Genomic DNA, 24,051 nt, shown 5'->3' on the forward strand with positions numbered 1-24,051 from the left:
ATAATATTATTTAGCATTTCTGTAGGCTTTCCATGTAGAAAATTAATGAAATCTATGAAGGCTGTCTTTATTTGAAAGTATAATTAATTTAATTTAATGTGCTTTTGTTATCCTCTAGTGGCCACATACTGGGGTTTATCAAAAATAGATTATTGTAAATAATTTTGTGGGATGATAAACGGTTATTTTATTTCTTTTTCTGTGATACTTCAAACTACTGCTTGTGGGAGGTAGTTCAAGCCAGGTTTGTGCGTAAGATTTAGAATAATAGCATGATCAGAAATGGTGATGCAGTCTGGAAGGAGATGCTAGGAAGTTGGCACCAGGAGGTCTCAAATTTTAATCCTCTTTCTCCTGTTATATTCCTCTGTAGCTGCAGGCTCTTCCTCATCTTAGTTTCTTTAGCTCTAAATTAAGGAAGATAATATTTTCCACCTGTCTCACAGAGTGATACTGGAGATTAGCTGAAGTCTGAAGTACTTTTAAGCATATGTTATCCTATAAAAATATTAAGCACTATAGCTATGACCAGAAGGGTTGAAAAAAGTTTCCCATCGCTTCATGGGCCATACCTTCTGTAATGTGATCTCAATATGGCTTCATAACACTATCAATAACCATTTCAATATATCTTCAGCTATTGGGAAGTGGCAACCCCTGTGGTCTGTTAAGCACTATTATCCCAGCAGTACATCGTTCAATGGGAGACTTTAAAATCTGAATATTGAGCTCAGCCACATACTGTGAAGGCATTGCATTGGAGCCACGGGGGAGATAAACGCTCTCGGATACAGATACGTAAATCCACAGTAACTCTGAGAACATTGGAATCGCTGTGAATGTTAGGGATATATAGGCAAGTAGAATTCAGCCTGGAAATGAAAGGGAGGAGTTGGGGGGGTTTTTGCAAACCTTTCCGTGTAATACTGAAGGAGGCCATTTTTAGCTGCGCATAGAAAAAGTGGAGCTGCTCTGTTAGTGGTTAGTTCAAAGAAATATGCATGCACAAGTAAAGCAAATCGAACAAAGTAGTGTTTGTTCTGAAGACTGAAGACCTGGTTGCTAAGGAATTTGTATGTTAGCTATAGCCATTTGCTTTGCCCTTCCCACCTTTGCCTGTCTGGGCAGGAGGGGAGGACAATTTCAGAGCGGCTGCAGGCAGCTGTGGTACCAACCCACTGTTTGAACTGTGGCCTATTGGAGAGTCTTGACTACAGAAAAGGGCCAAAAAAGGCAATCCATTCAGTTTGAAAAAGTGTCAGATATTTTAAATTTATAGCTGGTGATTTAGTTGTATGTGTTCATATGTTCAACTTCTCAGGGCGAGGATTAAATTGGTGGTCAGTATATGAGCACAGGTTCCCAGAACTGGAAGCAGGAGTCTCACCTGACATAGTCCACCTGACAGCCCATAGTTTCTAGCCTCCACCTTTTGCTTGGAAGAGATGAATCCAGTTGTCTGAACTGCTGCATGAACGTTTGAATACCTGCTTCCCTGTCTATTCCCAAATTTACTCTGAGGAGAAGACAATAATTGAAAAAGAGGGTGGGACCATTTCTGAGAAAGCTGGTGTGGAGAGACAGCTGCTTGTAAAGAAGGGAAGAGAGTTGGGGAGGAGAGGAAAGACCAAGAAACTACTTCAGAGAAAGGTGATACTAAGTTTCAAAAACCCAGACTGAGTGAAGCCACACAGTGCTGCAGTTAGATCCCTCATGGTTAATGCAAAGCATCATCTCGATATCCTAAAATAACCTATCTATATAATCTGGTACGGTATGGGAGAACCAAGGCTAACAGTGTGTCCCTGGTTATATTTAAGATACGTTGGCATGCTCTTCTAAATAGAATTACGTGATGCCTACCTGTATTTTTGAGGCATATGAGGTGCTTCTGCTCTCCCACCTTTTGTATACTTTTTATATGTAAAAAAGAAACATTCTCTTACATTTTAACTTGATAGAAATTTAGAAATTAAACAGCAGTTTGAAGAACTCGTAAAAATGATTTGCCTGGCGATTAAATTCCTCAAGTTTATTAAAAAGCATATCACTTTTTATTTTAAGCTAATATTAAGCTTGAAATACAGAATAATTCTTTCTAAAAACATTAGGTAGCAGTGAGCATATCTGAGCTATCAATAATGTGAATTACAGTTAAGTATTTCTATTAGAAACAGAAGGACTGGCTGCATGTATTGAAAGTAGAAATTTAAATGAAATAATTTCACTGCTGCTTCTTAAATTGAGGTTATTTTCTCATATTAAGCATGGTTTTACTTCTTCATGTATGATTTGCATTTTGCTGTAGTGTTTTCCTGAGACTAACCTTTTATCAACAGTTTCTGTTAATTGATTAAGGAAGCCTTTAGCTGTCGACAAGTGTATCAGCATTTGCAGCTTGCAGAAGGCTCGATAAATTCATTTTGCAGCTATGCCTGTCTTTGTTTGCAGAAATATTCTTTAGTCAAGTATCTAAAAGAATTTGCAAAGTTTTCATTTCTTTGTATAGACTTGTTTTGTGATTTCAATACAATTTTATAAATAGCTAAATTTGCAGAATATCACTATACTGAGCTGTAACAAAATGTAGTTAAAATGTAGATTGTTGTTAAACCAATGGAATCCTTGAATGGAATTTAATTACAGAAGCATTTTAGTCTCTATATGAAAAAATGGAGGTTCACTTCCATGCCAGTTTGCTTTTTAAAAAGAATTTTCCCTATAAAATATTTATATTAAATTAAGTTAGTTAAACTTTTCAGATATTTACGTAATATACATTACAGTCATAGTGGGCATTACTTACTTCAAGTTGCCCAGTACTTACGATTTTCTGAAATTTAAAGCTTTTTTGAGTCTACCAAGCCTGATGGAGAGATCTGAAATGATCTCAAGCAGACTTTAAGGGCGAGGGGAGGTACAAAACCTCAGCAAAACCATGATGTTGTCATTTCTAAGGACAGATAAGTAGTTTGGACTTTCTTGATATAGAAGTGTAGAACAGCCTTGAGGAGGAGCTCTGCTGTTACCATGCAAGAAAAGACAACTCCACAAGTCTCACTTTGCCTCTTCTTTAAAGAAGATTCCCCACAGACTATGTATTCTCTGAGTGCACACTGTGTGGAGGCTGGAAATGTAGAAAACTGAAACTGTCCTATAGCGCAGTTCAGGACTACCATGGGACAATCCTGAAAGGCTACGTATAAGAAAACTATCTCTGTTCAAGCACCCTTTCCCTCAGGCACCAAGTTAGTAAGGAGGAGGCAGAATGGGTCTGGTAAAATTGCCATAGCGATGAATAGTGTTGCCAAGCCTAATCACTAAAGAATCCCAAATCAGGTCTGAAAGAAGTCGTGATGTTGGTTTAAAAAAATCATTAGCTTAGATATCCCTAAGGTTCTTACTTTTAAGACTTTTGAGTTTTAGTGGCAGCAAATTTTCAGTCTTTCTATGTGCAACCATTAAGGATCAAAAATACTTTTTTTCTAAACATCATGAAAATGTTAAAAAGCAGAAACTTCCCAAGCAGGTAGCTAACCCAGCAGCTGGAGCTTTAAGAAAACCATCAATTAAACTAAATCCCAGTGACCTGGGATAAATAAATTCAGGTAATTGTGTGCTGTGAAAGAAATTGTGATGGTGAAAACACTGTTTCACTTGTGAAGCAGGGCCTCTGACTGGGGAGAGGAGCTCTGGCAGCCTGGGTGGGATGTGGTGGATGTGATATGGCAGCAAGGTGCACACTCTCCCCACACTGACGGATGAACCCTATTGAATGTTGTTGAATTAACCAAACTTGTGACTCTCCCCAGCTGTCTGTCATTGTGGCTTTGCTAGTGGTTACCGCCCTGTAGTGAAAGGAAACATGTCCTTGCACCTCACCCTCTCCTGTTCAGTAAGTTGTGTCAGCTGGTGGAGTGAATAGGCCACTGTCCTAAATAAGAGGAGTAGCGGAGATAGCGCCATATCTTGTGTGTGACTGCAGGAGATGGGCATGCGTGGCAGCCAGCGAGTGCTGTTACATGGAGACAATCTGGAGATGCCAAAGACAATATGCAGAAAGCATTTTCCTTTTCTTCTTGGGATGGGAGATAAATAACACAGGGAGGTTGGAGGTTTTTAAAAATACAGTAAACTTCCAGCTCTCACGGTCAACAAGGTTTTAGAAAAATGAGACAGTGATTGAATAACATCTTCAGAGAGCCTGGAAAAACTACTTCAAGGTTTCCTTTATTTAAAAATAAATAAAATCAAGTGTCTTCACCTGCCCTGATATCTGGGTTGATAACTACAGGTACCAGAATTTATCTCTGGAAACACTGCTTTTGCAGATACTGCCATCTCGGCAGTGTAGAGCGGTGTGTTTTTTATTTAAGAAGATCCTTACATTTGTTAATCACATTTTATCTGACACTTATCCGGAAATTATTAAGCAGTGCTTGGTTACTCTCGGAACTGGTTCTTGTAGAGGCTTGTCTCTGCAGGGAAAATTTGGAACTCGAATAAAATAGGATTGTGTGAAAAGGTTATGATCTCTATGACAGATACTGTACTTTTGTGTTAACCCTTACAACACTGGGATTGTAGAATGTGATGATGTCCCTAAAACCCTTGAATCATTCCTCATTGTTTGTTGGTCTACTTTATTTTCTGCCTCTCAGGCCAGCCTGAAACAAATATCCACTCTGCCTAAGGGTAATTCAGTGTTATAACAGCTGTGTTGCAGTATTGCATTCTTTGGTCTGACCTTTTCATTCATTTATTCTTTTTTCTAGACAGAGTTATTTGTGCATGCATTTAAGGATCAGCTGGTCAGAAGTGCCCTTTTAGCACTATACACAGCCCGGCCTGGGTGTGTCCTCAAGAAACCGGCTGTGCCTAGAAACACTGCAGAAGAGGGGGGTGATTTACAGCATCAGGATCATCCTTCTCAGATTAAAAGACAGGACTCTATACCCCATCATTCCGAGTATGATGAGGAAGAGTGGGTAAGTAGTCAGAAACTCTTGGCTGGTATTCAATCCTAAACCCTACAAATCAGCATAAACAAATACAAGCCCTAAGTGTCCTTGTCACATGGGTGTTTTTGGGGGGAAAGGAGTTCAAAACCATGAAATAATATTTTTCAGATGCATTGTATATTTGGAGACTAACTTGAATGAATTTTCCTCAGTACAGTGTGCTTCTGTGTGACTGCTTGGTTGTGCATGGAACAGTGAGGATGATGAATATCATCTTGCCCAGATAGGAAAATAGTCTTTCTTTTCTCTTACTTCAGTTGTTTTTGCTAGTTAGGCAGATTTAAGGAGACTGGAAGAGCATATGCTATGATGAGGAAAAATTCTCCCCAATCTCCTACCCAAGGCTGAATATAAATAGTTTAAATACACATGAATTAACAAAGATTTGTATTATTTATATGGCTGAGATTTTTTAAATTAGTTATTTTGGTGGATGTGTTCATAATAGATCTGCTTCTTTGTTACATACACTCTGAACTCAAGCTATTTTTATTCAATTCAGGCTCATACTTCCAGTTCATAACTATATTCTCATAAATGTAAAGGATGCCAGGATATTAATCTCTATTGTAAACAATTAATAATTTACACCTGAACTGTAGTTTTTATCCATACCACAAATAAGTGAAGAAGGATATATTTCTTCTAGAGTAAAGGCAATTATCTCCAACCCCATGCAGTAAGTAGTCATGAGATTTAAACAATGAATAACTCATTCTTTTATTTGTCTTCTGATTTTAGTGCCTTGAATTTACTTTTTCATGCTTTCTCAACAACCTGAGGGGCTAGAATTGTTCTTCTTTCCTTGAAATGAAAGCCAAAATGTTTGTTTCCAGCTGTTGAAACATTCTGAAAAATAAGTATCACAATAGATTTACTAAAAGGGAGAAATTTTGCATTGGAAAAATGGCATTTTTGTGCAAGTTGTATTTTAATGTAGTACTTCTGTCTCTGCAGAGAAGCTAGCTTTACTGCATTTCATTATTGATTTTTTTTAAAAAAATTATTTCTGCCAGGTGCCTGGTCCTCATCTATTAAAAAATATAAGTGTATTAAAGTTTAACTTATTTTTTCTGCTGAATTAGAAAGATTACCTGCTTGATTAAAATTAAGTGTATCGTTAAATATTTTCTGAGTTAAACTGAGTCAGAGTCACTGTCAAACTTGAGACAGTATAAATCTTACAGAAGCTTTGTTTTTTTCTAAATTTGAAAGATTAGGCTTCCATCATTTTTCAGTTCTTTCTGTCAATGGAGGTAACGATAATGTGAGTTTTAATGATCAAATTGTCCTTAGCATGATGAAAAGATAAAAAATAAATGCATATAAAATTTGAAAAAATGCTTAATCTACTCTGAAAGTCAACTATAAAGGAAAAAAACTTTGAGAAACATTGCTTTGTATGCACAGTACTATATCCTCTTTGTTGTTTTTTTTTTTTTCCCCCATGGTTATCAAGCACTAGAGTTGCATTTTACAGTTGGAATTTCAGTTTTAGTTTTGCTTGTAATCTGTATCAGTGACGTCCAACAACTCTTTAAGCTGACCCTATTCCATCCACTTCCAATGACTGCGTTATCTTTAGACCATCATGAAAGTGAATTCAAGGCATGTTTAAAAGCTAGATGAGATCCACCTCCTTCCCTGGCAACCAGATTTATCTTTAAGGAATAACTCCCAATTTCTTAACTCTTCAGGGTGCTCTTTCACAGAGTGACTAGTGTTTTCCAAAAAGCCGCCTCCTCAATAGCAATACTGCGTTGCACTTCTCTTTGTTGATACCAAGTACGAATACTCATCCCAGAGTAGCTGACAGAAGTATGGATTCAGCTATTTATATTGGTGCACTACACATAGGCAGTAGTAAAGCATTACTATTGAAAGAAAAATATTTAACTTGAGAGTTTTAGATTGCCTCTGGGTAGATGTTCTCTCCTCCTCTTGCCAGCTGCTTCTGCTATCCTAGAACCTCCCTGCAGGAGGGAACAAAGCTTGTTGTCATGTATAATACAAGAAAAGGTGGGCACATTGCTGCTTGGAGCTGTTTCTGCTCTACATTTCTGACTAACTACTTAATATGGTTGGAGCTACAAAGAACAGATAAAACAGCATTTCGAATAAGTTATGTACAAATACTGACATGGTACTCAGACATGGGTCTGAAATACTGACCTGTGTGCAATATATTCCATTCCAAAGCACTGTCACATCACAAGAGGGTGTTAATCATGCACATTAGTTAAGATATTTGCTTATCTATGAGGATACCTCAAAAGGACCTTAAAGTAATATATGGCTATCAACCCACACAAGACACAGTATCTTCAGAGCACTGGGGAATGCAGTTGCTGTATCGTACTTGGCACAAGTAAAGCACACAACCATAGTGGTGTATATGGAAGGACAAGAGATGACTAAGGAGCTCTGTGGTGACTTTAGAAAGCCTGAGGAACCTTTAAAAACAAAAAGCAGCCCCTGGGACTCCACTGGCCAGCAGTGCTTAGGAGGAAGACATCCAGTCAGGTCAATGACAATGACAGGAAAATAACTTCCACTCCTGCTCTCTGAAATGAGGGAGTTGAATTGCCTTTTAATGACACTTTCAGAGCAGATAGAAATAAATTACATTTTTTTAATTGGGTGGATGAAAGAGAATTATTTTACAGGTTTGTTTTCAGATGTCCTAGGAAAAGTGCCCAGCTTTCTGTGATGCCAAGGCCTAGCTTTTCATGGAGATCATTACGAGTATGCATGCATGCCTGCCAGTCCCACAGCAGAGGCGGTAACAGAAGTACAACTGTGGCCATTTCTAACTAGCAACATCTAGCCACATGTGCTGGGGGCTCCTTAACATCCCAAATGGCTTCTGAAATTTGGAAGAAGTAGAAGATGTCCATGTGCAATTGCCTCGTCCCAGTCTGCCTTGTCCCAACGGGGTCAAGCCCTGTTACATATTTGCACCTTCCCTGTCATTGGCTTGACTTTCAAGCTTAAAGAAGCAATAATGAGAGGTAGCCAGAGACCTTGTTTCTCTTGTTCTTTCACACCACAGTAAACTTACTATCCAATTAGCTCCACAGCAACTGGTGGGAAAACTGGTATCAGGGGATAAGCAATCCTGCTTAGGAATCTAAGGTCTTAGTACTTTAGTGTATCAAGAAAGACAACTGATTTTCTTCTGATCCCTCACTTCGCACAGAAGGCTTATAAGAATGCTTACTTGGGAGGCTGTGGGTGTAGTTTGCCCTTTAACTGGCACACACTGCAAAACGATCACTTGTGAGGTAGTTCTCAGGCAAATTGAAAATAGACACTTGAGGGTGAAAGGCGGGTGGAAAGTGTGCTAGGCTGCAGGAAAACGTTATGGGAATAGTAAGGGATGACAAAGAATGTGAAATGGATTTCTTCTCGCAGAGAATAATAGGGAGTCACTTGATTTTCATTGATTGGAAACTGTATTTTTACTTGAGAATTGTTCTTACCAAACTGCAGAATTTCAGCAGTCCTCTTGGAAAAATATGGCCATCTTTGGCAGCGCAGACAGAATAATGTTGCAATGAATGGTAGACACATCTACTTTTTCTGTCTGCCTATAATGACAGCTTCTAATCCCAGGAACCTCCTATGTGGAGAAAAAGAGCTGTGGGGCAGGCCCTTGCTCCCTCTCACTTGCCCATATGTAAAAAAGCCAGATATATGATAATAAAGAGTGCGCTTTCTGTCAACAGATGTTTATGAATTTTGTTTCTAAACCCTCGGGGAATGTTTGTGTGAATATTGTATAGACATCATCCCAATACTGGGTTAATAGTTGATTTAAAGAGAGAAAAGCGTTCTTTTCAAAATGAAACAAGGGCTCATTTTTGTGTTGCGTGTTCAATAACTCCAGATGCTCATTAAGAGCTTAACACGCTTTGTGTTGGAATTAAACTCCTGCAGCAGAGGGAGGAAAGGGAAATTACATTGCTGCAGCCACGCTGAGCAACTTGAGTTCATATACCTCAGCAACTTCAGTGACTGGAAAGCCTGAAGTTCCCTGCTACTGTCTGGTAAAACTTGCAGCTATTTGGGGCCAGAATTTTTACTATTTGCAGTATTTCATTGCTCTTCATAGAATCATTCTCCCAAAAATAATACTTGTGGGTAGTGGAAATCAATCATTTCAACTAAATGTTTTTCAGGAACGCTTGAGGGTACATACAGGATGAAACTTGAAGAACTCTATACCTGTCCTCTGTCTTTGGCTTTAAATTGTATCTACACATGTAAATATCAGATAGTCATGTGTCTAATGGTTTGTTTCACACATACAGGTGCAGATATTTCCACTTGTTGCATTGTCTATGCAGTACCTAAAAAAATAACTTGTGGATTAAATGCAGTTCTGCATGACAGTGACCAGCTTCTTGCCTCTTCTAAATCAACAATAAATTTTTCATGGTATGGTTAAGGCATGGGTTTATCTAGGGAGAGGATCAAACCATAGTTTCTACATCCACCTGTAACAGTAGATGCTCACTTGTCCTTAACGCAGCCCTACAAGAACTTCCCAGCAATCAGGTTTGGGGAGTTGGAGGAGAGGATCTGTGTGGCTGTACAGATTCAGCAAGTACATGCTTCTGTCTAGAGGTCTGGAGGCCCATGTCGTGTCCCTCAGGGCAGGATGCCTGCTTGTCACAGGGTGTGCCCTCACGTGGAGGGAACAGGGAAAGATCAGATCCCTCTAGTCAGGATAATGACCTAAGAAGCATGGCATGTAATTAAAAATAAATCTTAGATTAAATGTTTGCCTTAGTAGCAGTTCTAACTTTGCCTTCACCCAACTTCCAAGTGTTACCATTTATATGGAACTATGGTATTTTTCTGAGTTTTCAGTTTTCTTTGACCTTCTCTCTTGTCTTTTGCAACTCCGTTTTTATGCCTCAAGGCCTGTCGTATACATAATGCTTCTGGCTATTATATCATAAAGTAGAAAGAAGAGCAGTGGTAGTATCTTCCAATTTTTAACCCTTAAGCAAACTCTGGTTGCTCTGCATTAGTTTCAGAATGATTCAGCATTAAAACATGTACATGGGGGTTTTTTTTGTGGGCTTGTTATGTTTTGGTTTTAGTCTGATTGTTAGCCTTGTGTACAGCCTCATTTCTTGTACAGCTCTTTTTTTTTTTCCTTATTCAGCACCACAAAAGTAGGTGCAAGAGCTTTGATTTCTGCAGTATCCAGCACCTGAAGACCCTTCCTGGATCTCTGTTCCATAACAGCTTTTTCTTTCATTCCACATTATCTCTTTTGTTTGCTGCTTGTACAGAATTTCTTCTATCACTCTATCACTTCTGTAATTCTCATATTTATTATAAACTCAGTTCTAAGTGTGAAGGTTGCAGTTTGTGTGAGAGGTGAAGAACGAAACTGAAATTGTGTTACCTAATAAGCATGTCAGGACAGCAAGTTTCTAATTCTAGTCCTTTAATTTTACATTTGCTTTGACAGAGTAACAGATGTGATAAAATAGAGGGTATGTTAAATTATCAGAGAGAGGCTGTGGAGTAGTATGGCAAAACTGGCAGTTGCACATGAGACTGGATTTGGCAAAGCTTTGAATGTCTATGTTCTTATTGTGTTATTTCAAATAGACAAACTGCTCAGTTCCTTCTGATTGGACCTGAAACTTTGCATGCATGTTCATGTAGAGTTTGAAGCACATGTGTTTTCCTGGTGCTAAAAAAACCAAACAGTTTCAATTGAGTCATTTACACTACAAGAAAAAACTCCATGAAAAAGGCCTAAGTTGGTAGAAGGCTGAAGAATAAGAAATATGGTAATATGCTGAGACCTAATATTTCTAATAATATTTCTAATAATTTGCACATCTCTCTCTCCACTTTAAGGTGTTAATAAGAAGTTAGTAAGAAGTTAGTCTCTTTTTTTTCTTCTTCAGTTTGTGCAGTGGTAATTATGCTCTTTTCAGGACAGGGTGTGGGCCAATGTGGGAAAGAGTTTAAACTGCGTTATTGCCATGGTGGACAGACTGCTTGAAAAAGACAACATCAGCAACGTTAAAGAGGGTGAAAAAGACCCTTCAGCACCGGATTGCAGCGTGTTGCACACAGGTGGTAAGCAACTTTTTTTTTTTTTCAATCATTGACTAGAGTAAATAAAAATTGAAAAAGTCACAGAAAAATGAGATAGAGAAGAGTAAATAGTATCTTTGATGAGAGTGCTGATAGCAAGGTTTTTCACAGTTGTAGCCTTGAATGATGGAAGGCTGTTTATCAAATTACAGCTCTGTTGTGTGCTCGAACTGCTTGCCGTGCTCAATTTTTTTGTTCTACAATGAAAACCACAGTGTTTTCCTTTGAAGGCTGATGTAGCTTAATTTATTTTAGATTTTTCTTGAATACACTGTTTTGAGAAAAAAAATTGGAGTGTGTCTTACCCCATAGGAAACTTGTAAAGAAAGGTGAACATCCTGTTTCAGTGTCATTCTCCTGTAAACCCTTCCACTTTTCTGAAGTGATTTACTGATTTTTGTTTTCTGATTTGCTAAAATTCATTTTTCCCTGAATAGGTGTCAATCTGTGTCAATATGGAAGGCTAAGCAGAGTGATTCCATGAGATGATCAGAAGAAAACTTTGTCCACAGCAGGTCCTTGTCACCAAATCTTCTGATCTTCTCCTATGGCTACATTCCTTGTTGCTTTCTCTAAGCTTAGATTAGATCCGCTTCATAAGTTTCACAAGACTTTCTGATGTGCAAGTGTGTTGCAACAAATGAAACAGCTTGTTAGTGATAATGATGGTAGTCCAAATATCAGGAAATCAGAACCAACCCTTGTTCTACTCTTCAGCTAAAAAGCCAAACAAAAAACACCCACAAAACAACAAAAACCCCACAACCACTTTATTTTATGGAGCTTTATATAATTTTGGCTTTTTTTTTTATTTGTGTACTTTATCCTGTATTTTCCTTTATGTGTTCTTTTTTTCCCCTCAGATTTTAATGACATAATTTTATATCAAGTGTTTTAAAGTTATTAGAACTCATTTGTAATTTTTCTTACATAAAAATAATTAAAACTATTTCTTCAGCTGTATATCATTTGTGTAGTACTAATGAGTAGTTCATGAAACAGATTTTGGTTGTAGTATTGATTTTTAATGCAGCTGCAACATCAGCATTTTTACCAGTATGTGAGATTTGTGCAGGCATCCTGGAATTCTTGATTTCAGTGCCAGATGTGTTGGGCTTGTTTTTGTATGAATAGTCCAGAGACCAGAGTATTTCTTACCTGTTTGCATCTCTGAGTTTCTGTCTACCAGACAAGTATCCCTATAATATTAGATAGATGATAATCATCTTTGTTCTCTAGTGAAGGCTTGCAGGTGCAAAGTATCAACACAGTTAGCTTTCTACATTTTTCAGACCTTTTTCAGATAAGAAGGTACAAATACTCAACAGTGAGGTAGGTGTAGTTGTCAACTTAAAAGAATCTGTAGAAAGTGAACCCAAGCGTACTGATTTTGATCAAATGAACAAAGTTCTTGTGCCTAACTCCCTTCTCTTCCCCCTGGTGCTAACAAGCTTCTCTGCAATTGTTAGCAGAAATTTAGTATGTCTATTAGAAATGTTTTGCAGGTCAAGTAGTAGTACACTTTCACCCAAACTTCGCCCAGGTTACTGCAGTGCATTTGTGTGTGTATACATAGACACGCATGTACTGGTTTTTATCTGTGTTCCATAGTTATGGAACAAAACTTCAGATTCCCCCCTCCCTCCCCAGTCTGAAAAAGGTCATGGTTTAGGATAGTTCTTTTTGGATGCTTTCTGACATGCTCAGCAACATGAATGTTTACAGGTTTTCCTTCACTCTCTTCAAGGCCCTAAACATGTCCTCTGTTGTTCCGTGTAAGCCATGAAGTGTATTTAACCAGTCCATTTGAGTCTTTCATTGTAGTTATAAAAACCCATGCTCTTAGCTTTGATTCAGGCTCACACCCTACACGGGCAAATTAAATATTGGTTAGAGCTTTTAGCTCACAAAGCCAAAAAACCTTAGAAGCTACTTCCTTTTAAGTGCTATAATAAGCAGTCATCAAATAGAATGAAAGGTGCTTCTTGCTAAGCAGTAATGATAATTGTAATGGTTAGAAAATTACAGGTGTGTTTCATTCAGCTGAGGAGTTGTCTTCTGGAGCTGACAGGCTAAGGACATGAAAAATATCAAGATGTTATGGCCCTGGAATCAATTCTTCTCTTTTTCCCTCATTTCAGGGCCTTGCCTATTTCTCTTGAATCAGTACAAGAGCCCTTCTGTGAGAGCAGAGTCAGTGCTTCCGTTGAGTTGTGCTGAGTGTTCTGCAACACCCCATCACATGGAAACTACAGGACGTTTGTGGGGCAGATCACTTTGTTTTCATATTCTGCTTTTTGAGGAAGAATTCATTTCCTAATGATGATTTCATCAGAGCATTGTGCAGTGCCTTTGACAACTAATAGGGCTTTCAAGGTCATGTAGAAATGGAGACGTTTTAAAATTGCTTTCTTTTATAGGGCTTACTTAAAAGATGGAGCTTTCTGAAGTACCATCCGGGGGGTGCCAAAATTGGTTGCCTAATGGTTTTCAAAACCATTGCCTTTGGGGCTAGAATTTTTCATGCTTGGCTCCTCTATGAGGGTGTAGTTTTATATGTTTGTTTTTCTCTGCATCTGCCTCTCTTAAGTTTGACGTGAAGCCCTGAGGATGTACCATGAAGCACCTACATAGAGGCTGAGGTTCGAAATGTAGGGTTATAAAGTCTGCCTTAATTCTGCTCCATTTTATATTTGCAAACTGGTTGTATGGCTTCATAACTTTTTCCTAGATATAAAATCATGCTATGTTTACACCCATAGCTACATTTCTAAAACTACAGAGTTTTATGCTACATACCATTCACAACCATTACATACATGAAAAGCTTACCGTGTCTTGCAATTATGTATTATACCATAATTTGAGCATAATGTATTTCATTAGCACTGCAAGCATATGGGCACAGATAGATCTTTGAGTCTGAAACTGCTTCAGTGCTGGAGTTGATCCTAAGAAAAGCTGAGCTGCCTCTTTTAAGAAAAATGGAGAATACCCAGGGTTTCGACCAGAACGTTGAAAAGTATGCCTTGAAGTATGGGATGAAATGCTTGCTTATATTAGTGAATCTGACTGTTTTAATACAAACTTTTTTCTAGCGTATGACAATGAAAAAGATGTCAAAGAATGCACACGTGTTCATTTTAGATGGTAGAAAATGTTATGACAATAATTTGATGTTTTTGAGCAATAGCATATTCTTATAAGTATAGATGTTGTCATAACATGTATTCAGAGCTTCCTAAGGTATGTTTATATTTGCAAGCTCAGTGTTGACATCGTGTGATCTTATTCCTTTTATTCACAAAATGCTTATATTTATTGTATGGAATCTTTGTAATTGGAAATATCGGTGGCACATTTTTCTTGTACTTACCTTTCAACATGAACTACACCTTCCTTAGCCTAACTTTTCATGCTTTCTGACCTTTGAGTGTATTCTTAAGACTGAATTTGAGTTATCAGTTACCAAGGTAACATGCTGTGGTTTCATCAGTTGCAGGATTATGATTTCTCTGCAGGATAAATCAGGAAGAGTAGATGGATTTTAAAGGAGTGTTTGTTTTTTTTTTTTATTTTTTTTTTTGACTCTAGGCCAGTTTGCCTAGAACTACTTGACAACATTAAATTCTTTTTATTTTTGCCTTTTCATTTTCCATGGGAGTCAGAATGTGAAAGCCTGTCCTGCAGCATTAGAGGTGCCAGTAAAACATAGTATTTTGCTCTTATGCTTACACAGCCCCTGACAGATCTCTCATGTTTAGCTGTGCTGCTAAAAGAGATTGTTGTTTCCATCAGCTCCTTGTACCACACCATCAGAACTATCACCCAGCAATTCTTCCACTGGCTCTGCGTGAGTACTCCCTAATTTGCTACATACAAAATCCACCACACTGCTAACTTAAATTGTTTTGAGATAGCGTGATTGCACGTGGATTTTGCCTGAAGTGAATTATGGAATCATAAACTATGTTGCTGGGCAGATGAATTGGCCAATGGTAACCTTCAGCATAGGTAGCAAAGAGCACCTGGGGCATGGAGCCATATTTCCTAGCTGGAATGAAGGAAAACATCTGTTCGTAGCCACATTGCTATGGGCATATGTGGGTTAATGTTTCTCAAATAATCTGATACCTGATGGGGACTCTGTAAGTCTAGATTAAACCTTTCTATCTTTCAGTGCCCTAGGGATGGGCATCCTTTCAGTGCATCCCTCCCAATGCAATGCTGGTAGAAATGTGAAATAAAACTGTGTTCTGGTTTTGTTCACTTCTTCAGAAGAAGAGCTTTTACTGTAAGTTATCATTTAGTCATGAAGATGAAAAATTCTCCCTTGGTCTGTGTTTGCTTGAGTAGCAGACATTATTTCTTTTGAGGAAGCAAGAACACTTCTGAAAAACTTTCTCTTCCCTTCCTTTTCCCCACATTTTTATTTCCAGTTCTCTTAAGCTCATCTTTGCATCAACTCTATTTCTACACTTTTTTTTTCTTTTCCCTCTCACTTTTGTATCATCCTTCTCTTTTTGACAGGGTCCTTAACGGGGCTATATATAGCCCAGCATATAAGACAATCCCTTCAGCAGTACTTTCTCTAAGTAGTTCGGCTATTGACGGAAACTTAAAAACGTGTAAGGGAAAGGAACACTATTTAACTGAATCAACAAACTATTTTTTAAACAAGACATCAGGATATTTGGTTGCACAACACTTCTAGAGCAAAGTTGATCCATTACTCCTATGTTTTCGGTATGTTAAATTTCGTTAGCTTTATGTCTGTTATTGCCATCGCCTTCTTTTTCTGTTTCCATTGTGAGTAAAGCTGCTGAGACACTTGTATGTGTATGATTAGATGGTTTCCATTTTCACTATTAATCCATGTGACAGTATAGAAAATCTCAGATGATTACAATGAAATAATAAATCCCCAAGAAATCAAAATTATTCTTTTGGATACCAAAACTGTGCAAAGACGACTACTATTATTTTAACTGCAGAAATACCAGGAAGACTTACGCAGGTTTTTGGTGTTCCTGTGGGAAATGCTGCAGAAGTATGAGCGTAAAACCTCATTCTTTCTCAAGGAGCTTAGCCCTCATAGTAGAGTTAAACTGAGCTCCAAGAGCTGAGTGGCAAGACGAAGTAGGAAGCTGACCTCTTTATGGTGCAAAGTTGAATACACGAAGTCTACTAAGTCAGTTTTTAAACCTCCTTTAAAAAAAAATTCAGCAGAATATTCCTATCCTAGGTGAGTAAATTCAGGCTCTGTGGGTTTATTATTTAATGCTGTTTGCACTAGCTGTTTTTGCGGTGGTTACTACTGTTTTGGGTTGCTTGGTTGGTTTTGCTTGTCTTTTTCATTAAGACATTAGAGTTTGTCTAACATTCAGTTTGTGATGTCAAGACAACTGCTCTTGTATGTTGTTTGATCTCTATTATTTCAATCCTGTCATAGATTATTTGTATGTTCAGGTAATAAGGGAATAAGTGATTAGCTACAGTAAAAAGTTATGGGTAGCTGCTGTTACCTACGTTTCTAGGACCCTCTGTTGCTTTAAGAGTACGACGTTATACTTTCTTCTGCTTTTAATTTCATGTTTAATTTTTAACTTCATACCATTTAACTTTTGAGGTGACTTGAAGCCATCAAAGATTTCCACTGATTTTTAGGTGGTGCAGACAGCAGTGACAAAGTTGGCTTTTTTTTCTGTTGCCAGGGCAAAAGGAGATAGGAGTGCTATTCCAAAGCCTTAGGGCTTTTCCTGTTTGATTACCAGCACATTTTGATAAGCACTTCAATGGGTCTGATTTTGAAAAGAGCAGGAACTTGCTTTTCTGCCAAACTTCGTCAAATTTAACATGCAGTTTGACATATTGCAACTTGAATATTAGCATGTAGAAATGACTGGTTGGGTGCTTTGCAGGTCATTTGCCTCTGCAGACATGTTGATTAAGAGAACATGGGACCTGAAGGGTGTTTTCCAGAAACCAAAGGGCAGATCCTGCCATAAACTGAACTTCGACAGCTCTCTGTTAGCAATGGAAGTGGAGTATTTACTCAGTGCTTGTGCTGCATATGCTCTTTTGTTTAATCTTACACTAACTGCATAGTGGTGATACTACTTTCAATTTCACCCTTCCTTTTTCCATTTTAATGTGTGTGGCTTTTATGCCTTGTTTTAGTTGCCTTTCCAAAGGCTGACTAGCATGATTTTTGAATTGAATTTCCTTGCTTCATCAGTAGGTTTTGACTCTTGTTCGGATGCTAAATATTCCAATCAGGACAGGGTGCCCTTGCCATTTGAGTGACCTGAAAGTCATCCTGTAATCTCCTTGTTGCTTATGTTCTTGCTCCTAATGTCTTTTTTGAGATGTTTACTCAGTTCAGTTAATTCTTAAGTCTTTTTCAAAGGATTTTCAGCTGTGTTGAGGATGTAAATCTTGCAATTTTAACTTAAAAGAAATTTGACACCTGAAGTGTCAAACATGTGTCAGTCAGTGTTAAACACAAAAGCAATAATTTGTACTATTCCCTTCCCTAAGTGATTCTACAAAGCTATCATCAGTCTCTGTAGGAGTAGAGATCCTGAGCCGTGGTTGGCCCTCTGCATCTTCTTTACAGCAACGCCTGATTCTGAGCTGACTTCCAGTTGTCTCATGAAGGAGGAGTTGTAGGGCATCTTGCACCTCTCCCAAACTCATTTGGACGTGTAAGCAGTGACTCGTAACCAAGCAGTATCCTCACGTGTCAACAACACCGTTGTGGCAAGATAGATCAGGATAATCTAAACCTGAATTTAGACCAGGATTTTAAAGCTCCCTTTACAAGTAATATATCTTTATTAATTTCATTAATATTCCACATTTATCATTTGCGTACAAGACAATTTTATTTCCCAAATTCTACTGAATTTACTTGTAAGCTTCAAAATACAATGCTTTTTTTTGTTTCATAAACTTCAGTTTCGCAGTGCTGCTTATTTTGAAGGAGCAACTTAAAAGCTGCAGTATTTGCTATAAGTAAGTGCTTCTGATGGGTATTTGGAGCTTTGTGCATTGTTAATGAATGACCCTGATTTATATTCTTGCTGGAGTATTTGCAACAGGATATCCTGCATAACAAGGGATATATGGCAGTTTTAACAGACCAAAGGCTGAGCAGCTATATAGGTTTTTTTTCTAGAGTTGTCTTTTCCAAGACCTTGGTCTGGTATGCACGTCTTATTGTGGTCTTAACACACTAAACTTGCTTTAAAATAAAAGTACAAACATGAGAATGTACTAGTCCATTCATAAATATTTTGTTTTCAATAAACAATGCAATCCTTCTTTTAGATTTGCTAACTAGCTCCACCTTCTGGGGACTGGACATCCTTCCTCATTGTGAACAAGAATTTTCACTGTAAGCGAGGAGTAATGATTGTTATGGGTAACTTAATCACATGAGGGTATAGTTTTATCTTCTTTCCTTTTAGCAACTACAATTCTATTTATATTCTATAATAAAATAATTAATCTTTCCTTAGTCATTAGGGTAAGGTTTCCTACAAAGTTACAATTTTTATGGTTTTCTACAAAGCAAAATACGTAAAGCAAAGCACTGTATTCCTTGGGACATTAAATACTCAGTAGGATTTATTTTTAATACATTTAGCATGAATGTTCTTTAATGAAAAAATGGCCTTGAGAATCTCAAATCTTTGAATTCCTTCTTAATGCAACTATTACTGACAAAAATTACTTATGTTAGTAAGTTGGTATTCCAAACATGTAGTATCCTCCAAAAAAATCCTTGTGAAAAAATGATCTTGACGCTACTACAAGGTATGTGCAAAATAATTTGGAAAATCATAATAGAAGGCAGTTATCTGTTGTTTACTGCCAACCTGGAAGGCTGCATGAAGTAGAATCCACTTACATTTGTTCTGGGTGCAGTATTATTCAATATTTTCATTAGTGACTTGGCTTATAAAATATGGATAATGCTTATAAAATTTGCAGATGCTTAAAGCTGGGAGAAGCTTTAAGCACCATGGGAGCAGGATTAGAGTGGACCTTGATGAAATGGAGCACTGAAATATCAGGATGCAGTTCAGTAAGGACAAGTACAAAGTTATGTCCCTAAAGAAGCAGAAATGCACAGTGCGGATTGACTGGTTAAGTTCCAGCTCAGTAGAAACAGATGTAAGTGTTATGTGACTTGTGGCCAGTATGTGACCCCCTCTTTTATGAAAAAGAGCATCGGTAAAGCTCTTTAGCCCTGTCCACATAACCTGAAATTGTAATAGCAGGTTCACAAAGTGTGGCTTGTTCTAGAAATTCAGCTTTTTCCCTCTTGCCCTGGCTATCAGTGTTACTTGCAAGATCCTTGGCTGTGTCTGTATCCAGCTCTGCTTTCCCATGGAAGTAGGACAGATGTCTATTAGCTGTACCCTCAGGTCTGCTTTAAAGTGGCCAGGTATGATCTTTCTCATTATTTGCTCACGTCAGAAGCAGCCAACAAAGTCTATTCTTATCACATAGAGCCCTGTTCACTGGTTTAGTATGTGTTACATCTTTTAATCTCATTCTGCTGCGGTTGCTTTCCTTGGCATTTATTTATTGATTCATTTAACAAATTACTGTAATTTAAGACTAGAAAGGAGAGTTTAGATTGTCTGGTCTGTCTAGTCTGACTTACAGTATGTCACACCTTGTTGTCTACCTTATTTCTAAATTTGCGTGTGTCTCACAGCAGCCTCTGGCCTTTAGTGGTTCTTTTGCTTTTATTCCCTAGAATAAACATCCCCATTAGTACTTGTTATTTTCTCCTCATGAAGAGGGGAAATCAAGTTGCTGCTCAGCCTTTTTCATAGGCTTAAGGAGATTAAACACTAAATCTTGGTAGCTCTCCTCTGTAAGCTCTCAATTTTTTTCAGCAGTCTCTTTCAAATGTGTACACCAGACCTTGGCACGCGATGTATCAGTACTCTCTTAGTCAATGGCATGTATAAAATCACCTCTTTTTGCTGGAGCATGAAACTGGGGATGGCTTATGTTCCATTTTGTTCACGATGGCTCCATCTTCATAACTGCTGTTTTCCAGGGAACAGTTCTTCGGTCTGTATTACTCACGCTTAAATATGTATGACTGTGTTAAAACACACGTTGTCTGACCACAAAAACATGATTTGCAAAGGAACCCAAGTTGTCCTCTGTGACTGCTCTGTCCTTCTTCCTGTTTACTCTTTCCTTATATTTTTTCAGTTTCTCCTGGCTTTCAAAGTTCTCTCCAGTCTTCTTGGCTACAGTTTTATTCATTTACATATTTTTCTGGAGCGTAGCCAAATTGACTTTGCAACAGGCAGTGATGTCTTTGTGCCTAAAGAACTTCTTCGGTACTAATGGTCTTTCATTGGCCTGACTCAGAATGTTACCTGAAACAACATGCTGTTATCTTCCACCTAATTAAAATCTAAATGGAACAGATTTTAATTATCATTGATTCTTAATTACACTAATCTACAGAAAATATGAGTCAGCGATGGACTGTATTAAGCCAGTTACGCTCCCTATTTTTATATAGATTCTTCTAGAGTGTTGATTTCTCTTTCATTTTAAACTATAACAATAAAACTGAGAGGTAGATTCTAAAGGAGGGTGATTTTTTTATTATTGTTTTGTTTTTTATTTGCTCAGCTTAGATGGGTAGGCAAAACCATATGCAGCTACAATGCAGGTCTGATTTTATTAAATCCTGAAAAGTTCAGGAACAGCTTGGGTAATTGGGCAAGTTTGAGTAAGATGTTCTGATTTTCCTCCATTCCTAGTTATCGCTTCGTTTAATTTGTAATGTGTTAAGGAGTCCCATTTTTCAAGCATTTCACTAGCTTGTTTTTTCTGATATTCCTAGCATATATCTTAACAGAGCAAAACATGTTACAAAACAGTTCTAAATCTCTCTACTCGAAGTAGCTAAAAAAATGAGTTCAATATCTCTAAATATTTAAAGAGAACAATAAAGAGAGAAGCTAAAAAGAAAAGGAATGTGACCTGAACATTGGTATTTTTACAACCTATACATTGAACAGATAATATCCTTCCAGATACCTGTTTGTTCTTCTGCTTTGCCTTTCAGCACCCCCTTTTTCTTAAATATAGGCTCTTCCCCCCCCTTTTTTTTATTGGTACTTCATTTGTTTACATAGCAAGTTGCCAGTGCTGGAAAGAACAGGAGATCTCCATCTCCACTGTATTCATCTTGTGCTATGTGAGTTTTCACATGTATCCCTGTATGCTCTGTTTATGACACTTTAATGCAAGTTTTACAGAGAAGTTAGGTCTGTTAAAAAGTCACTGTTTCAGGACGCAGTTGTATTCAGGCCGAGGATTTGGTCCCAGTCTCGATGGTAAGCTGGAGTTCCACCTCTAAGCGTATTCTCCGGTGGTATTTTCTGTACCACAGTGGTTAAGATAGAGCTGCAGGGTTGTTTTAAAGTGTAGGATGATCTGTGCAGCCACTGCAGCCCTCTTTCCATTCTGAAAAGGATTTTCACTGCAAGTTTTCTGTTTTGAAACGGATGAACTTCTTGTTTTAGGTGACTGGTATGAACAGCTTTATCCCCTGGTGATAACACTGAAGGACTGCATGGGAGAGGTGGTGACCAGAGCGAAGCAATCAATGGCGTTTGTTTTGCTCCAGGAACTTGCCTGTGGTTTGCCACAATGTTTGATGCTGACCCTAAGAAGAGACATCGTCTTTAGTCAAGCAGTAGGTTGTCTTGTGTCACTTATCTCCTATTGTTGCTATACTTAAGCATACTCTTCGTGCCAATGTTTGTGGTTTTTGTTGTTTTCTTTCTTTTTCCAATTTAACACAACTTTTTCATATATTTTCCATTACATCCACTTAAGTATTTTATAATGTGATAGAGAAATAAATAGTGAATGGAAGTCCATATTAACTGTATCACTGAGTCAGAGAAGTAGGTCCGCAATGGACTAGAAAAGGTTACCTAAACTCCCTTTTGCACAAAGAAAGATCCATAAAGCTATATTCAGTCTTCCTAGATTATATGCCGGTATCCTCACCCATAGGTGAAGTTCTCAAGTTTAGCTTTGAATATTCCTTGCTGCTGTTCAAGCTATGTATTTTTTCTCCTGGTCACCTTGGAAATGAAGAACAGATTATATGTTTTCAGTTTGTAGCAGTATTTTATGTGTTTGAAGACTATTAGCATGTCCCTTCTCAGACTTGTGTTCCCTTGGTGAATAACTGAAGTTCTTTTGATCTTCTTCTGTTGGTCATGTTTTCAGATAGATTTTTCTCTAAATGATTTTGTCTAATTTTCTCTCTTAAATTATGTGTTTTTCCTAACATAATTAAGGAGTTAGGGTACAACTGCGAAAGCGATTCATTGCATTAGGTGCCTAACTGCTTTCAAATCCATCATAATTCACAGCCTCGTGTTTATAGCCTGCCAGTGGAGGTTCTGGTCTTGCTTGTGTCAGTATAAGTAACGTACAATGCCACAAAACAAATGAAGTTTATCTAATGTAAAACAAGGGAATAATTCATTGCTTTTTACACCAAAAAATGCCTCAATAATATATTAATATGAAATTATGTATGTAGTCACTAAACACAAACATCTATGCTGTTTTCTCAGATATCCAAATATTACTTCCATTGTGTATAATGATAGCAAGCCTCATTTTATCTATGTTATAACAGTACATCTGTTAATTTCACATTTTTTTCATTGTCTTTACAGCTCGCTGGATTGGTCTGTGGGTTTATAATCAAATTGCACACAAGTTTACATGATCAAGGATTTTTGCAACAGCTTCATACTGTTGGATTGCTTGTGCAGTATGAAGGGCTCCTTAGTACATATAGTAAGTATTGTTCTTGGACAAAGTTCCTTATGTATCCAGACCAGAATTTTACCCAGGAGGTTCTTATTTTAACCCCTGTTCTGCTTCCAGTAATTTGGCTTATTGAATCAACAAATATTATCCTTAGGAGACAGCCGGCTACCATATAATAGCACAATTGAAGTCATGGATACTGTGTTGTCAATTCTGCGTCAAAAATTACTGATTTATTTTATTCTAAATTCCTCTGAGAACACTAATTGCTAATTATTCCATGCAGAGTGCTGAACTACATTGTTTTAAATACCGGAGACTCCTTCCTCAGTACAGCTAGTAGAACTTCTGGTTTTAATAAAAAACTGTCTCTGTATAGGCATTTGGTGTGACCCAAAATAGAAGGTTTATAAAGCTAACCTAAACAGCAGATTTAAACAGTTACTGACTCTGCCCTGACCACGCTAGTATTGGTGATATGAAGATAGCTTGAAAACTGTTTAATTCCTAGCTTGTTACAGATGCCATCTTTTGATAGGTATTAAAAAGGACATTTGGAGGGAGCAACTGCTGTATCTTTCAAAATACTTTGAGCTAGATGTATTGGAATCCTTCCCCAAATTAGAGATTTTGACCAAAGTTAGAGGGATTTAGCATTTGTGCAGCTCTTTAATGCATAGGCAATTGCAGATTCTCACCTGGAAATTGCTATCAGGCTCCTTTTTGCATGATACTCGTTGTTATTCTCAAAACCTTTGTCCTCCATCAGCAGGACAGTCTTTAAAAACACTTTCAGAATAGACAAATATGGCTTTTTGTGAGTTTATTCTATGCACATATAGAGCAGGCTGATTTTCAGAGATGCTTAATACTCATAGTTATCGTTTAGGCCACAGAGAATTGTGAGAGGTTCTAAAAATCAGTCTGCTTTTATGTAGGTTACTTTAATGTGGATTTAGGGCTGTGATTTTTAGATGCACAGACTGGAAAATAGAATCACCATATTGCTTTACTGTAACTTATTCAGTGACTGATCTGTCTGCTCTGTTAAAAA

The 24,051-nt window shown here is 37.7% G+C and overlaps 1 protein-coding gene across 9 annotated transcripts in view; it reads left to right on the top strand.

Moving 5' to 3' along the window:
* The window catches only part of INPP4B (inositol polyphosphate-4-phosphatase type II B), a 332,333-nt gene that overhangs the window by 254,540 nt on the left and 53,742 nt on the right, over positions 1-24,051 (top strand). For 8 of the 9 annotated variants that reach the window (XM_068404348.1, XM_068404356.1, XM_068404349.1 and 5 more), the window contains 4 exons: positions 4,776-4,988; positions 10,988-11,132; positions 21,725-21,897; positions 22,901-23,024. In XM_068404348.1, the coding sequence (XP_068260449.1) occupies positions 4,776-4,988; positions 10,988-11,132; positions 21,725-21,897; positions 22,901-23,024 (655 nt within the window). The remainder of the gene's footprint in view (positions 1-4,775; positions 4,989-10,987; positions 11,133-21,724; positions 21,898-22,900; positions 23,025-24,051) is intronic. The other variant, XM_068404352.1, reaches the window with a different exon arrangement.

The sequence above is a fragment of the Nyctibius grandis genome, chromosome 6 (genome assembly GCF_013368605.1).
Source record: "Nyctibius grandis isolate bNycGra1 chromosome 6, bNycGra1.pri, whole genome shotgun sequence".
Classification (NCBI taxonomy): domain Eukaryota; kingdom Metazoa; phylum Chordata; class Aves; order Nyctibiiformes; family Nyctibiidae; genus Nyctibius; species Nyctibius grandis.